Raw genomic sequence first — 17,376 nt, forward strand, 5'->3', positions numbered from 1 at the left:
ACTCCACCTTCAAGGAGCTATGAACCTGTACTCCTAGATCTCTTTGTTCTATAACTCTCCCCAACGCCATACCATTAACTGAATAGGTCCTGGCCTGATTCGATCTGCCAAAATGCATCACCTCACATTTATCTAAATTAAACTCCATCTGCCATTCGTCGGCCCACTGGCCTAATTGATCAAGATCCCGTTGCAATCCTAGATAACCTTCTTCACTATCCACTGTGCCACCAATCTTGGTGTCATCTGCAAACTTACTAACCATGCCTCCTAAATTCTCATCCAAATCATTAATATAAATCACAAATAACAGTGGACCCAGCACCGATCCCTGAGGCACACCTCTGGTCACAGGCCTCCAGTTTGAAAAACAACCCTCTACAACCACCCTCTGCCTTCTGTCGTCCAGCCAATTTTGAATCCAATTGGCAACCTCACCCTGGATCCCGTGAGCTTTAACCTTCTGCAACAACCTACCATGCGGTACCTTGTCAAAGGCTTTGCTAAAGTCCATGTAGACAGCGTCTACTGCACTGCCCTCATCTACCTTCTTGGTCACTCCCTCAAAAAACTCAATCAAATTTGTGAGACATGATTTTCCACGCACAAAGCCATGCTGACTGCCCCGAATCAGTCCTTGCCTCTCTAAATGCTTGTAGATCCTGTCTCTCAGAATACCTTCTAGCAACTTACCTACTACAGACGTTAGGCTCACCGGTCTGTAGTTCCCAGGCTTTTCCCTGCTGCCCTTCTTAAACAAGGGCACAACATTCGCCACTCTCCAATCTTCAGGCACCTCACCTGTGGCTGCCGATGATTCAAATATCTCGGTTAGGGGACCCGCAATTTCCTCCCTAGCCTCCCACAACATCCTGGGATACATTTCATCAGGTCCCGGGGATTTATCTACCTTGATGCGCTTTAAGACTTCCAGCACCTCCTCCTCTGTAATATGCACACTTCTCAAGACATCACTATTTATTTCCCTTAGTTTCCTAACATCCATGCCTTTCTCCACCGTGAATACCGATGAGAAATATTCATTCAGGATCTCACCCAACTCTTGTGGCTCTGCACACAGATGTCCTTGTTGATCCTTAAGAGGCCCTACTCTGTCCCTAGTTACTCTTTTCCCCTTTATGTATCTGTAGAATCTCTTTGGATTCTCCCTTGCATTATTTGCCAAAGCAATTTCATGTCCCCTTTTTGCCCTCCTGATTTCCCTCTTAACTCTATTTCGACAATCTCTATACTCTTCAAGGGATCCACTTGATCCCAGTTGCTTATGTACGTCATATGCCTCCTTTTTCTTTTTGACCAGAGTCTCAATATCTCGAGTCATCCAGGGTTCCCTACTTCTACCAGCCTTGCCCTTCACTCTAAAGGGAATGTGCTTACCCTGCACCCTGGTTAACACATTTTTAAAAGCCTCCCATTTACCAGCCGTCCCTTTGCCTGCCAATAGTCTCTCCCAATCTACCTCTGCAAGTTCCTGTCTGATACCATCAAAATTGGCCTTGCCCCAATTAAGAATTTTAACTCTTGGGCCAGACCTATCATTCTCCATAGCTATCTTAAAACTAATGGAATTATGGTCACTTGTCCCAAAGTGATCCCTCACTGACACTTCTGTCACTTGCCCTTCCTTATTTCCCAAGACAAGGTCAAGTTTTGCCCCCTCTCTAGTCGGTCCATCCACATACTGAATGAGAAATTCCTCCTGAATATACTCAACAAATTTCCCTCCATCCAAGCCCCTAATGCTATGGCTGTCCCAGTCAATGTTGGGAAAGTTAAAGTCCCCTACTACTACCACCCTATTATTCTTGCAGCTATCTGTAATCTCCTTACATATTTGCTCCTCAATTTCCCGCTGACTATTTGGGGGCCTGTAGTACAGTCCTACCAAGGTGATCTCTCCCTTCTTATTTTTCAGTTCCACCCATATAGACTCAGTGGGCGAACCCTCGGATATATCCCCTCTAAGTACTGCCGTGATGTTCTCCCTAATCAAAAACGCCACTCCCCCTCCTCTCTTACCTCCTGTTCTATCCTTTCTATAGCACCTGTACCCCGGAACATTGAGCTGCCAGTCCTGCCCCTCCCTTAGCCATGTTTCAGTCATAGCTATAATATCCCAGTCCCATGTGCCCGCCCATGCCCTGAGTTCATCCGCTTTGCCTGTCAGGCCCCTTGCATTGAAATAAATGCAGTTTAATGTAGACCTTCCTTGCTCTCTGCCCTGCTTTCTCTGGTCATGCTTTACACACTCTCCCTTCCTGCCTTTTGTTTCTGTCCCCACTGACTTCCTACATCGGTTCCCATCCCCCCTGCCACATTAGTTTAAACCCTCCCCAACTGCACTAGCAAACACCCCCCCCGAGAACATTGGTTCGGTCCCACCCAGATGCAGACCGTCCGATTTGTACAGGTCCCACCTCCCCCAGAACCGGTCCCAATGTCCCAGGAATTTGAAACCCTCCATCTTGCACCATCTCTCAAGCCACGTATTCATCCTAGCTATCCTGTCATTCCTACTCTGACTATCACGTGGCACTGGTAGCAATCCTGAGATTACTACCTTTGAGGTCCCTACTTTTTAATTTAACTCCTAACTCCCTAAATTCAGCTTGTAGGACCTCATCCGTTTTTTACCTATATCGTTGATGCCTATATGCACCACGACAGCTGGCTGTTCACCCTCCCCCTCCAGAATGCCCTGCAGCCGCTCCGAGACATCCTTGACCCTTGCACCAGGGAGGCAACATACCAACCTGGATTCTCGTTTGCGTCCGCAGAAACGCCTGTCTATTCCCCTTACAATTGAGTCCCCTATCACTATAGCCCTGCCATTCTTCTTCCTGCCCAGCTGCGCAGCAGAGCCAGCCACGGTGCCATGAACCTGGCTGCTGCCCGCCTTCCCCTGATGAGCCATCTCCACAACAGTTTCCAAAACGGTAAATCTGTTTTGGAGGGAGATGACCGCAGGGGATCCCTGCACTGCCTTCCTACTCTTCCTCTGTCTGTTGGTCACCCTTTCCCTATCTCCCTCAGTAATTTTAATCTGCGGTGTGACCAACTCACTGAATGTGCTATCCACAACTTCCTCAGCATCGCTGCTCAGTGGCTCCTCAGAGGGCAGTGGCCCCTCAGAGGGCAGTGGCCCCTCAGAGGGCAGTGGTTGCTCAGAGGGCAGTGGCTCCTCAGAGGGCAGTGGGTTGCTCAGAGGGCAGTGGCCCCTCAGAGGGCAGTGGCCCCGCAAAGGGCAGTGGTTGCTCAGAGGGCAGTGGCTCCTCAGAGGGCAGTGGCTCCTCAGAGGGCAGTGGTTGCTCAGAGGGCAGTGGCCCCTCAGAGGGCAGTGGCCCCTCAGAGGGCAGTGGTTGCTCAGAGGGCAGTGGCTCCTCAGAGGGCAGTGGCTCCTCAGAGGGCAGTGGCCCCTCAGAGGGCAGTGGTTCCTCAGAGGGCAGTGTCCCCGCAAAGGGCAGTGTCCCCGCAAAGGGCAGTGTTCCTCAGAGGGCAGTGGCTCCTCAGAGGGCAGTGGTTCCTCAGAGGGCAGTGGCCCCGCAAAGGGCAGTGGTTCCTCAGAGGGCAGTGGCCCCTCAGAGGGCAGTGGCCCCCTCAGAGGGCAGTGGCCCCGCAAAGGGCAGTGGTTCCTCAGAGGGCAGTGGTTGCTCAGAGGGCAGTGGCTCCTCAGTGGGCAGTGGCTCCTCAGAGGGCAGTGGTTGCTCAGAGGGCAGTGGTTGCTCAGAGGGCAGTGGCCCCTCAGAGGGCAGTGGCCCCGCAAAGGGCAGTGGTTGCTCAGAGGGCAGTGGCCCCTCAGAGGGCAGTGGCTCCTCAGAGGGCAGTGGCCCCTCAGAGGGCAGTGGCTCCTCAGAGGGCAGTGGTTGCTCAGAGGGCAGTGGCTCCTCAGAGGGCAGTGGCCCCTCAGAGGGCAGTGGTTGCTCAGAGGGCAGTGGCTCCTCAGAGGGCAGTGGCCCCTCAGAGGGCAGTGGTTGCTCAGAGGGCAGTGGCCCCTCAGAGGGCAGTGGCCCCTCAGAGGGCAGTGGCTCCTCAGAGGGCAGTGGCCCCTCAGAGGGCAGTGGTTGCTCAGAGGGCAGTGGCCCCTCAGAGGGCAGTGACCCCTCAGAGGGCAGTGGCCCCTCAGAGGGCAGTGGCCCCTCAGAGGGCAGTGGCCCCTCAGAGGGCAGTGGTTGCTCAGAGGGCAGTGGCCCCTCAGAGGGCAGTGACCCCTCAGAGGGCAGTGGCTCCTCAGAGGGCAGTGGCCCCTCAGAGGGCAGTGGCCCCTCAGAGGGCAGTGGCCCCTCAGAGGGCAGTGGTTGCTCAGAGGGCAGTGGCCCCTCAGAGGGCAGTGACCCCCTCAGAGGGCAGTGACCCCTCAGAGGGCAGTGACCCCTCAGAGGGCAGTGGCCCCTCAGAGGGCAGTGGCCCCTCAGAGGGGCAGTGGTTGCTCAGAGGGCAGTGGCCCCTCAGAGGGCAGTGACCCCTCAGAGGGCAGTGACCCCTCAGAGGGCAGTGACCCCTCAGAGGGCAGTGGCCCCTCAGAGGGCAGTGGCCCCTCAGAGGGCAGTGTCTCCTCAGAGGACTGGGCAAAAACCAAGTTGTGTCCCCACAGGTGATTGAGCTGCACAGGAGTGGGGGGGGGAGAGATTGGATGTGCGATCGTGGCAGCCGATTCGGTAGTCGGAGGAACAGAGAGGCGGCTCTGTTCTTGGAGAGGTCACACCAGGGTGATATGGTGCCTTCCTGGTGCCTAGGTCATGGATGTCACAGAGTGGCTGCCGATCACTCTGTTGGAGGGGGGGGGGGGGGGGGGTGGAGTGTGAGCATCCAAAGCTTGTGGTCCACGTCGGGACCAATGACATGGGCAGGGAGAGGAATCAAGCCCTGAAAACAGATTTTGAGGCGTTAGGAAGGAAATTGAAAGTAGAACCTCAAAAGCGGTAATCCAGGATGCCTCCTAGTGCCATTTACGAAGTGAGCGTAAAAACCGGAAGATTGAACAGTTGAACATGTGGCTGGAGAAATGGAGTAGGAGATTTGATGGACTTTGAGGGGGCTACAGCGAGTTATTAGGTGTTTAGGAGGGAGACAGGAAAGGAAGGAGAGGGAGGGGGAGGAGTGGCAGTATTGAGTAAAGATGGGTTCTAGTACTGAAGAGTATGTTGCAAAGGGAGCAGGATCTCTCTAGCTGCAGGTAAGGATTGAGAAAGGTACAATAAGATTGATGGTGTAGTACACAGAGCTCCAACTAGCGGGAGAGATGTAGAGAAACAAATTTGGAAAGAAATTCCAGAGCGGAGCAAGAATCAGAGAGCAATTATAACGGGGGATCTTCAAATCTCCAAAAATCGACTGGGATCGGAATAGACCAAAGAGACAAGAGGGGTGAGAATCCCTGGAGTGCGTTCGATGTCAGTTTCTTTCCAGTTCAATGAGAGGCCAAGCCCTGTTAGACCTGGTTCTGGGGAATGAGCTGACCCAAGTGGGTCAGATATCAATGGGGGAGCGTTTAGGGAACACTGATCATTGCATCAACTTTTTCCCCTCAAAGTATTTATCTAACTCTCTTTGAAAGTTATTATTGAATCCCTTTCCACCGTCCTATCAGGCAGTGCCTTCCAGACCATGACAACCCCCGTGTCAACAAAAATTCTCATCTCATTTCTGCTTCTGTTGCTGATTCTCTTCAATCTGTGTCCCTCTGGTTATCAACCCTGTAGCCACTGGAAACAATTTCTCCCGATTTACTTCATCAAAAGCCCTTCTTGGTTTAAAAAAAACCCCAAACCCCTCTCTTAAATCTCCTCTTAACCTTCTCTGCTCTCTGGAATAATCCCGATTTGACACCTCCCTCAGTTGCTGAGCCATATCCCTCAGTCCTGCCCTCTCCAAGACACGAGAATCGGGGCTGGGGCCAGACCAGCCTCCATCTCACCTGGTCACTTGACACAACGATAATGGAGCTATTGGGAAATTAGCCAACATTCTCTGTCAATGAGCTAGCACCAGACTCCAGCACGGGGGCGGGGGGGGGGGGGGGGGGGGGGGGGCTTTCTCAAGCGACACTCACCACCCAGCACATCTCAAATTGCAAATTCATTCATCAGGTGGAAAAGGAAATTTGAAAAATGTGCAAAGAGGAGTGAAGGGAGAAAGAGAGGCAGGAGAGAAGGCGACATGGGGATGGTGGGGAAACAAGGGGAAGGGGGGTGAGATGGGAGAGATTGATAGAGAAAGTGACGAGGGGTGGGGGGTCGAGAGAGAGGAGGAGAGTGAGGGGGTGAACAGGAAGTGGGGGAAAGGGGGAATTGGTCGTGGCAGGGAAATTGAGATTTTGAACGGGTGCAGAGGAGAAAAAAGGGAAGTGAGCAGAGTGAGGTTTGGAGAGTGATGGGGAAGAGACAGGGGAACAAGGAGACAAAGTGGTAGATTGTGATGTCTGGGCGGCACGGCAGCACAGTGGTTAGCACTGTGGCTTCACAGCGCCAGGGTCCCAGGTTCGATTCCCAGCTTGGGTCACTGTCTGTGCGGAGTCTGTACATCCTCCCCGTGTCTGCGTGGGTTTCCTCCGGGTGCTCCGGTTTCCTCCCACAGTCCAAAGACGTGCAGGTTAGGTGAATTGGACATTCTGAATTCTCCCTCAGTGTACCCGAACAGGCGCCGGAGAGTGGCGACTAGGGGCTTTTCACAGTAACCTCATTGCAGTGTTAATGTAAGCCCACTTGTGACAATAAAGATTATTATTATTATGTAGGGAAGTATAAAATAATTTCTCAATTTCACACTGCTTGCATTTTCAGCGCAAAGGTCAGCTCTGTCCTCAGGCGAGTGTATTTTATACAAGTGTTGTTAATAATCATGCTGCTGTACCGAACTGGTTTGTCAACTGCATTCTGTGGCAGCAGGAGTTTACAAAATGCTCTCAAACTCAGGCTCTCTCATGTCTGGCTTTTAACTTGCACAATTGGCTGTTCCAGCTCGACTGTTACTGAAAATTGATCTTACCTAAAGACTTGCCCCCACATCCGTCTAAGAGTTTCTGTGCTCTTGTTTTGGCATCCTCAGGCACGGTGTGATCGCAGAGGAGATTCGGGAATGTGCAGATCGCGAGAACCTGGGAGACAGATGGGCCGAAAAATGTGTCACCCAGGACAGAAATAACATGTAGTTGCAGAAACGGGAATGCCGCGGATTTTGGAATACTGAGGGGCAGCGTGTGGACGGGGGATAGGAGGAGGATTGATCCTTGAGGCTCCCCGGAAGTGACGGTTTCGGAGCGGGGAGAGAAGCCTCTGAAAGTGACTCCCTGGGTCAGGTGGGACCGATCACAATGGAACCAGGGGTGACCAGTCCACCCAGCTAGGGAGAGGATTTGAAGGACAGCTAAAGTCCCAAGCGAGCATATCCAATTGAATTTAAACCGGGAAACTCCCTCTGGGCTGTTAAGTCTGGATTTTAACACCAGGGCCTGTGAGAGCAGTGGACACGAGGAACAGAAAACTCCTGCCAACACCGCCAGAGCAGACACGGTTTGAATCAGTCGATGCCAGGTCAGGGGAAGCACGGGATAGACAGGACAATAAACATCGGTCAGCCATTGGTCAATATTCTCTCCTGAATATTGACCAAACCAGCAACGTTTGCCTCTTAGCCACCCGCCCACAATAAAACGTGCCTTACCTGTCGGATGAAGGTGATTGGTTTCTGTCCCATGGCGTGAGCATCTCCGATATTTGCTTTAATAACCTCTGTGAAGGGCTTTTCCACACCCTGGAGGGAAGGTGAGAGAGAAAGTGAGAGAGTGCAGGGCACCGCACTTCACGCCCATATCTAGACACCTTCTGAATGAGTTGAGTGTTTCTGCCTCCACTGGCCTCTCAGGCAGCAAGTTCCAGACCCTCACAACCCTCGGGGTGAAAATATCTTCCCTCATCTCCCCTCTAATCTTTCCACCAATCACTTTACATCAATGGTCACCCCAGTCACTGACCTCTCTGCTAAAGTGAACAGGTTATCCCCGTCCACGCTATCCAGAACCCTCACAATTCTGTACATCTCAATCTAATCTCCCCGCCCCTCCCTCTGTGTCAGGGCGAACAAGCCCACCCTCTCCAATCACACCCTTTCTGTCACACGGTGCTCAAGTTGCGATCTAACTAATGTTTCCATAGTTCCAGCAAAATCTCTGCCTCAACTAATCAATGGAGTCCTGATGGACCACACCTCAGAGTCTGAAGAGAAGTGGTTAATGAGATAGTTGATGACTTGGTTTTAAATTTCCAAAATTCCCCAGATTGGGGGAAGGTCCCGATCGATTGGAAGGTGGGATGGTGGGAGGTAACATATTGACATGGATGGAAATGTGTCAGAAACAGTTCAGAGAAGGTTTACCGGACTAACACCAGGAATGGGCGGCTTCTCTGATGAGGAGAGGTTGGGGAGGTTGGGTTTGTATCCACTGGCGTTTAGAAGAGTGAGAGGCAACTTGATCGAAACCTTTCCGATCCTGAGGGGTGTTGACAGGGTGGGTGTGGAGAGGGTGTTTCCTCTTGTGGGAGAATCTAGAACGAGGGGTCACTGTTTAAAAAGAAGGGGTCTCATTTACAACAGAGATGAGGAGAATGTTTTCTCTCTCGGGGGTGACTCTCTGGAACTCTCGTCCTCAAAGGGCAGTGGAAGCAGCATCTTTGAATATTGTTAAGACAGAGCTCGACGAAGAAGGGGAACTTTAGTTGGGGTTGGAGGGATGGAGATCTGAGGTGCCTATCACAGGATCACACACCACCAAGGGGCATCCCATCAAGCCAGCACTGAAAAAAAGCAAAGAACAAATAAAAGTACAGCACAGGAACAGGCCCTTCGGCCCTCCAAGCCCGTGCCGACCATGCTGCCCGACTAAACTACAATCTTCTACACTTCCTGGGTCCGTATCCCTCTATTCCCATCCTATTCATGTATTTGTCAAGATGCCCCTTAAATGTCACTATCGTCCCTGCTTCCACCACCTCCTCCGGTAGCGAGTTCCAGGCACACACTACCCTCTGTGTAAAAAACTTGCCTCGTACATCTACTCTAAACCTTGCCCCTCTCACCTTAAACCTATGCCCCCTAGTAATTGACCCCTCTACCCTGGGGAAAAGCCTCTGACTATCCACTCTGTCTATGCCCCTCATAATTTTGTAGACCTCTATCAGGTCGCCCCTCAACCTCCGTCTTTCCAGCAAGAACAAACTGAGTTTATTCAACCGCTCCTCATAGCTAATGCGCTCCATACCAGGCAACATCCTGGTAAATCTCTTCTGCACCCTCTCTAAAGCCTCCACATCCTTCTGGTAGTGTGGGGACCAGAATTGAACACTATACTCCAAGTGTGGCCTAACTAAGGTTCTATACAGCTGCAACATGACTTGCCAATTTGTATACTCAATGCCTCAGCCAATGAAGGCAAGCATGCCGTATGCCTTATTGACTACCTTCTCCACCTGTGTTGCCCCTTTCAGTGACCTGTGGACCTGTACACCTAGATCTCTCTGACTGTCAATACTCTTGAGGGTTCTACCATTCACTGTATATTCCCTACCTGCATTAGCCCTTCCAAAATGCATTACCTCACATTTGTCCGGATTAAACTCCATCTGCCATCTCTCCGCCCAAGTCTCCAAACAATCTAAATCCTGCTGTATCCTCTGACAGTCCTCATCGCTATCCGCAATTCCACCAACCTTTGTGTCGTCCGCAAACTTACTAATCAGACCAGTTACATTTTCCTCCAAATCATTTATATATACTACAAAGAGCAAAGGTCCCAGCACTGATCCCTGTGGAACACCACTGGTCACAGCCCTCCAATTAGAAAAGCATCCCTCCATTGCTACTCCCTGCCTTCTATGGCCTAGCCAGTTCTGTATCCACCTTGCCAGTTCACCCCTGATCCCGTGCGACTTCACCTTTTGTACTAGTCTACCATGAGGGACCTTGTCAAAGGCCTTACTGAAGTCCATATAGACAACATCCACTGCCCTACCTGTGTCAATCATCTTTGTGACCTCCTCGAAAAAGGGCTCACCTAATCCCACTTGCCAGTAACAGAAGCACAGAATACTCCTGGTGGGGCGGCCCTGAGAGGCGATCGAGGAATCTTAACAACATCGTGAACAAAGGTGGAGCTGAATAAAGTGTCGGGAACTATTGTACTGGCAGGTGTCTAGGAACCATTGTATGTTTGGGAATGGTGCAGAGGGTTAGGAATGGGGTCCTCAGTTTTTACAGGGGCATGTGTGTGTTGGGGAAGCTTGGGGGGGGGGGGGTGGGGGGAGGGTAGAGACACACAACTTGGGAGGAAAATTGAAAGGCCAGAGAAAGGGGGTCTCATTTGCCGATGGTAACCACACTCGGGCTGTCTGGGCCCCATCCACCCACCTGTGACTTTGCCCTGATTTACCATTCCTGTTGGGACAAGAGCCAGGGAGAGGTTTCATTCTCCTTGTTGAAGGAATGGTGTGGGTGGGGAAGTTGCGCTCTGTTCTGGAAAGAGATGAGGGAACATTGAGAATTGCAGAGAGCGAGACTAATTTCAGAGTCTGTCTGGGGTAGTTGACATTTCTCAGCCTGAGTGGAATTTGTTGAGATTATCTGTGTACTGACAACGGGATTGGAGCACAGAACCAAACAGTCTATCAGTTCCTCTTTGATCAGCTGCTGAATAAAATACTTGGTGTGGTGATGTGCATCACTGTAAATACATGTAGGCTAGCTAGACACTAGAGGGAGCACCAGAAACATCACACACACACACTCAACCAATAGATCAGGTAGATAGGACACGACCAATGGACATTCACGATACACAAGGAGGTGACACGACCACAGGGGGGCATTACAGCAGCCCATATATAAAGGACACCACACACATGACCTGCCTCTTTCCAGTGGAGACAGTCAGTGAGAACAGACACAGGGTTGATTCAATGTTACACCCACCACGTGGATTGCAGCAACTGGTTAGCCAGTCTGGGTAGCTATAGTAGGATTAGCAGTAGTGTCAAACCCGAGTAATAGAAGTGTAAATAGTTTAATAAATATATATTGAAGTGCACCACAAGGAAGCCGCTTATGTTACACCTACAACAAAACAAATCACTTGGATATCGAGATATTAAAATATCCACCAGCTAAACATTTACTCTGTTCACTTCGCCCCACGTCGAGATGGCCAGTCTGACCGGGATGTGGAAATCCGGGCGGAGATCCCGAGCAAGAAGAACAGAAAATGCCGGAAAACCTCAGCAGGCCTGTGGCGAGAGGAAATACAGTTCACGTTTCAAAATTGTACGACTCTCCTTCAAGGCGTGAGTGGCTGGGAGCAGAGAGATACAACTTGGTAGAAAAATTGAAAGGCATGTCCGCACAGACTAGCCAATGGTAACTGGACTCAAGGTTGTCTGCTAGTACACACACTCTCCTCTGTCATTCCCACTCTTTACCATTCCCCCTTTGCCCCGATTTACTGCTCTGAAGGGTCATATGGGCTCGAAACGTTTTTCTCTCCCCCAGACACTGCCAGACTCGCTGAGTGAATCCAGCGTTTTCTGTTTTCATTTCTGATTTCCAACACCGCAGTATTTTACTATTCCATTCGCTTTGAAATGAAAAAAAATGAAAATCGCTTATTGTCACAAGTAGGCTTTCAATGAAGTTACTGTGAAAAGCCCCTAGTCACCACATTCCGGCCCCTGTTCGGGGAGGCTGGTACGGGAATTGAACCGTGCTGCTGGCCTGCCTTGGTCTGCTTTCAAAGCCAGCGATTTAGCCCTGTGCTAAACAGCCCGAGTGGGTGAGCTTTGTGCCCTGGTTCCTTGGCAATGACTAACTCACCGGCCACTGGGCAATGACCATGACTGGAAAACCCTGCCGACCCTCTGACCCACCAACCCGGCAGCAATGAGGATAGTTGTTGCCTCAGCCATTCCCCCCCCGTCAGAGATCGGCAACACTTCTGCACGGGCCGGGAATAAAACACGGCACTCTCTCACCTCCCAGTTCCAGTACCAATGGGGTTGTCCTTCAAAACTAATAATAATCTTTATTAGTGTCACAAGTAGGCTTACATTTACACTGCAATGAAGTTACTGTGAAAATTCCCTAGTCGCCACATTCCGGCGCCTGTTCGGGCACACAGAGGGAGAATTCAGAATGTCCAATTCACCTAACAGCACGTCTTTCGGGACTTGTGGGAGGAAACCGGAGCACCCGGAGGAAACCCACGCAGACACGGGGAGAACGTGCAGACTCCGCACAGACCGTGACCCAAGCCGGGAATCGAACCCGGGTCCCTAGCGCTGTGAGGCAGCAGCGCTAACAACTGTGCTACCGTGCCGCCCATCTTTGCATAGTGGTTAGCACTGTTGCTTCACAGCTCCAGGGTCCCAGGTTTGATTCCCGGCTTGGGTCACTGTCTGTGCGGAGTCTGCACGTCCTCCCCATGTCTGCGTGGGTTTCCTCCGGGTGCTCAGGTTTCCTCTCACAATTCCCGAAAGACGTGCTGTTGGGTGAATTTGGACATTCTGAATTCTCCCTCTGTGTACCCGAACAGGCGCCGGAATGTGGCAACTCGGGGGTTTTCACGGTAAAGTCATTGCGGTGTTAATGTCAGCCTACTTGTGACAATAAAGATTATTATTATTAAACCTGGGGCACTGTGCATGTGGTCATTGCTGCCAATTACTGAAATTGCGTTTGCCGATTGGCCGGAGAATCTGCTTTTATGCCGAAATCGAGGGCGGCGAAGTATTCTGGGAGGTTCCGCCCTCTTGTAAACAGAGCGCATTTTCTCATAAATTCAGAACATTGCATATGTATTTAAGGAGTTGCCCCCACCCACTCCCCTTCCAAACACGGCTCAGCGCTGCCTAGACAATGAAATCTGCACATTTTCACCCCGTAATCCACAAAGAGCAAAGAAAATTACAGCACAGGAACAGGCCCTTCGGCCCTCCCAGCCTGCGCCGATCCAGATCCTTTATCTAAACCTGTCACCTATTTTCCAAGGATCGACTTCCCTCTGTTCCCCGCCCGTTCATATATCTGTCTAGATGCATCTTAAATGACGCTATTGTGCCGGCCTCTACCACCTCCGCTGGCAAAGCGTTCCAGGCACCCACCACCCTCTGTGTAAAAAACTTTCCACGCACATCTCCCTTAAACTGTCCCCCTCTCACCTTGAACTCGTGACTCCTAGTAATTGACACCCCCACTCTCGGAAAAAGCTTGTTGCTATCCACCCTGTCCATACCTCTCATAATTTTGTAGACCTCAATCAGGTCCCCCCTCAACCTCCGTCTTTCCAACAAAAACAATCCTAATCTACTCAACCTTTCTTCATAGCTAGCACCGTCCATACCAGGCAACATCCTGGTGAACCTCCTCTGCACCCTCTCTAAAGCATCCACATCCTTCTGGTAATGTGGCGACCAGAACTGCACGCAGTATTCCAAATGTGGCCTAACCAAAGTCCTATACAACTGGAACATGACCTGCCGACTCTTGTACTCAATACCCCGTTGGATGAAGGCAAGCATGCTGTATGCCTTCTTGACCACTCTATCGACCTGCGTTGCCACCTTCAGGGTACAATGGACCTGAACTCCCAGATCTCTCTGTACATCAATTTTCCCCAGGACTCTTCTATTGACCGTATAGTCCGCTCTTGAATTAGATCTTCCAAAATGCATCACCTCACATTTGCCTGGATTGAACTCCATCTGCCATTTCTCTGCCCAACTCTCCAATCTCTCTATATTTTGCTGTATTCTTTGACAATCCTCCTCGCTATCTGCAACTCCACCAATCTTAGTGTCATCTGCAAACTTGCTAATCAGACCACCTATACCTTCATCCAGATCATTTATGTTTATCACAAACAACAGTGGTCCCAGCACGGATCCCTGTGGAACACCACTAGTCATCTTTCTCCATTTTGAGACACTCCCTTCCACCACTACTCTCTGTCTCCTGTTGCCCAGCCAGTTCTTTATCCATCTAGCTAGTACACCCTGAACCCCATACGACTTCACGTTTTCCATCAACCTGCCATGGGAAACTTTATCAAACGCCTTACTGAAGTCCATGTATATGACATCTACAGCCCTTCCCTCATCAATTAACTTTGTCACTTCCTCAAAGAATTCTATTAGGTTTGTAAGACATGACCTTCCCTGCACAAAACCATGCTGCCTATCACTGATAAGTCTATTTTCTTCCAAGTGTGAATAGATTCTGTCCCTCAGTATCTTCTCCAACAGTTTGCCTACCACTGACGTCAAGCTCACAGGTCTATAATTCCCTGGATTATCCCTGCTACCCTTCTTAAACAAAGGGGCAACATTAGCAATTCTCCAGTCCCCCAGGACCTCACCTGTGCTCAAGGATGCTGCAAAGATATCTGTTAAGGCCCTAGCTATTTCGTCCCTCGCTTCCCTCAGTAACCTGGGATAGATCCCATCCGGACCTGGGGACTTGACACCTTAATGCCTTTTAGAATACCCAAAACTTCCCCTTCCATATGCCGACTTGACCTACAGTATTTAAACATCCATCCCTAGCCTCAACATCCATCATGTCCCTCTCCTTGGTGAATACCGATGCAAAGTACTCATTAAGAATCTCACCCATTTCCTCTGACTCCATGCATAAATTCCCCCTTTTGTCTTTGAGTGGGCCAATCCTTTCTCTAGTTACCCTCTTGCTCCTTACATATGAATAAAAGACTTTGGGATTTTCCTTAACCCTGTTAGCCAAAGATATTTCATGACCCCTTTTAGCCCTCTTTATTGTGCGTTTGAGATTTGTCCTACTTTCCCGATATTCCTCCAAAGCTTCATCAGTTTAAGTCGCCTGGATCTTATGTATGCTTCCTTTTTCATCTTAGCTAGTCTCACAATTCCACCCGTCATCCATGGTTCCCTAATCTTGCCATTTCAATCCCTCATTTTCTCAGGGACATGTCTGTCCTGCACTCTAATCAACTTTTCCTTGAAAGACTCCTACATTTCAAATGTGGATTTACCCTAAAAGAGTTGCTCCCAATCCACATTCCCTAGCTCCTGCCGAATTTTGTTATACTTGGCCTTTCCCCAATTTAGCACTCTTTCTGTAGGACCACTCTGAACTTTGTCCATGAGTATTCTAAAACTTATGGAATTGTGATCGCTATTCCCAAAGTAATCACCAACTGAAACTTCAACCACCTGGCCGGAATCATTCCCCAATACCAGGTCCAGTATGGCCCCTGCCCGAGTTGGACTATTTACATACTGCCCTAAAAAACTCTCCTGGATGCTCCTTACAAATTCTGTTCCATCTACGCCTCCGACACTACATGAGTCCCATTCAATGTTGGGGAAGTTAAAACCTCCGATCACGACCACCCTATTGCTCCTACATTTTTCTATAATCTGTCTACATATTTGTACCTCTACTTCACGCTCGCTTTTGGAGGCCTGTAGTAAAGTCCCAACAATGTTACTGCACCCTTCCTATTTCTTAGCTCTACCCATATTGCCTCAGTGCTCGAATCCTCCATCGTGCCCTCCTTAATCACAGCTGTGATATCATCTCTGACCAGTAATCCAACTCCTCCACCCCTTTTACCTCCCTCTCTACCCCTCCTGAAGCATCTATACCCTGGGATATTTAGTTGCCAGTCTTGCCCTTCCCTCAACCAAGTCTCCGTAATACCAATAACATCATATTCCCAGGTACTAATCCAAGCCCTAAGTTCATCTGCCTTACCTGCTACACTTCTCGCATTGAAACAAATGCACCTCAGACCACCTGTCCCTTTGCGTTCATCATCTCTTCCCTGTCTACTCTTCCCCTTAGTCACGTTGAGTTTATTATCTAGTGCCTTACTGGATTTAGTTGCTGCCTCTTTACTGACCTCTAACTTCCTAATCTGGTTCCCATCCCCTTGCCACATTAGTTTAAAACCTCCCAACAGTGTTAGCAAAAGCACTGTCACTTGACAACAGCTCCTCCACAAACCACCTTTTGGATGCAGTAACCGCAATGGACGGATGCAAATTTTCCCCGCAACAGCCAATCAGCAGCTCCGCTCGACTGCCCTCTGCTGGATGCTTGCCTTCACTTGAACACCTAGGGTGTCTTGCTCAGGTACACTTTCTGGATACAGTAACCGCAATGCACGGATGCAAATTTTCCCCGCAACAGCCAATCAGCATCTCCGCTCTACCACCCTCTGCTGGATGCTTGCCTTCACTTGAACACCTAGGGTGCCTTGCTCAGGTACACTTTCTGGATACAGTAACCGCAATGCACGGATGCAAATTTTCCCCGCAACAGCCAATCAGCATCTCCGCTCTACTGCCCTCTACAGTCAGCAGGAGGCCACAGTTACTGAGAGTTAACTGCTTGGTAACACAGGTGTGGCACACTTAACAAATGTGGTGCCATCTATTATGTCAGCAATTAGCAAATCTTTTTTAATTGAAGGACCAATGGAGGTTATTAAATGTTAAATTAAAACATTATATTATATTAATCTGGGTGGGCTTCAGAGGCCTCGCTAACCATGGGCAACAATCCCGTAATGGCTGCCAAAACACAGGGGGGGCTACAAACGGGATTTGGGATCATCCCGGACCCTCCCCAACCAGGAGGGGCATGAATGTGATTGGCTGGAATTTGAATCCACTATAATATACTTAACCTGGTTAACGTCACACCTTCAGCCCTCGCCAAATCCTCCCGACAAACAGGCACGAGGTCAGGTCAGCACAAATAACTACCGCCTTTTAAAGGGGATTAAACGAGATGGATACTCATGGGTCAGGGGTCAATGTTTGGTACACGGGAGCGAGAGGCACTGGCCTTGCGTCTGTGTCAGATTCCAGCACCTGTCAGTGGCCAGCCATTAGACCCCAAGGCCGACATCACCATTGACCGAGCCCATGAGAGATGAGCGAGTTTATAAACTCCCCCCCTCAGAACCCCCAGTGATGTAGCGATTAAGGGAGGGGGACAGCCAGACGGGAGGCCGCAGGTGACTCTGAAGGGTTGGGGGCATTGACCGGGGCTGGTCATGGGACGGAGCTGGGAGCGGACCTGGGATGTGTCATCGGATAAGGTGCACGATTGGCGGCTTCCAGTGTTGGGCCCACAACTGTTCACAATTTACAGAGATGATTTGGAGTTGGGGACCAAGGGCAATGTGTCCAAGTTTGCAGACGACACTAAGCGACTCATGCACTAGCACACCCAGGTCTCTCTGCACAGCAACATGTTTTAATATTTTATCATTTAAATAATAATCCCTTTTGCTGTTATTCCTACCAAAATGGATAACCTCACATTTGCCAA

The 17,376-nt window shown here is 50.1% G+C and overlaps 1 protein-coding gene across 5 annotated transcripts in view; it reads right to left on the bottom strand.

Moving 5' to 3' along the window:
• Positions 1 to 17,376, bottom strand: part of LOC140424668 (alanine aminotransferase 2-like) — a 195,852-nt gene that overhangs the window by 129,846 nt on the left and 48,630 nt on the right. For all 5 annotated transcript variants that reach the window (XM_072507929.1, XM_072507928.1, XM_072507930.1 and 2 more), the window contains 2 exons: positions 7,681 to 7,770; positions 7,006 to 7,114 (listed from right to left, as the gene is read on the bottom strand). In XM_072507929.1, the coding sequence (XP_072364030.1) occupies positions 7,006 to 7,114; positions 7,681 to 7,770 (199 nt within the window). The remainder of the gene's footprint in view (positions 1 to 7,005; positions 7,115 to 7,680; positions 7,771 to 17,376) is intronic.

This window comes from Scyliorhinus torazame, chromosome 6 (genome assembly GCF_047496885.1).
Source record: "Scyliorhinus torazame isolate Kashiwa2021f chromosome 6, sScyTor2.1, whole genome shotgun sequence".
In the NCBI taxonomy this organism is placed as follows: domain Eukaryota; kingdom Metazoa; phylum Chordata; class Chondrichthyes; order Carcharhiniformes; family Scyliorhinidae; genus Scyliorhinus; species Scyliorhinus torazame.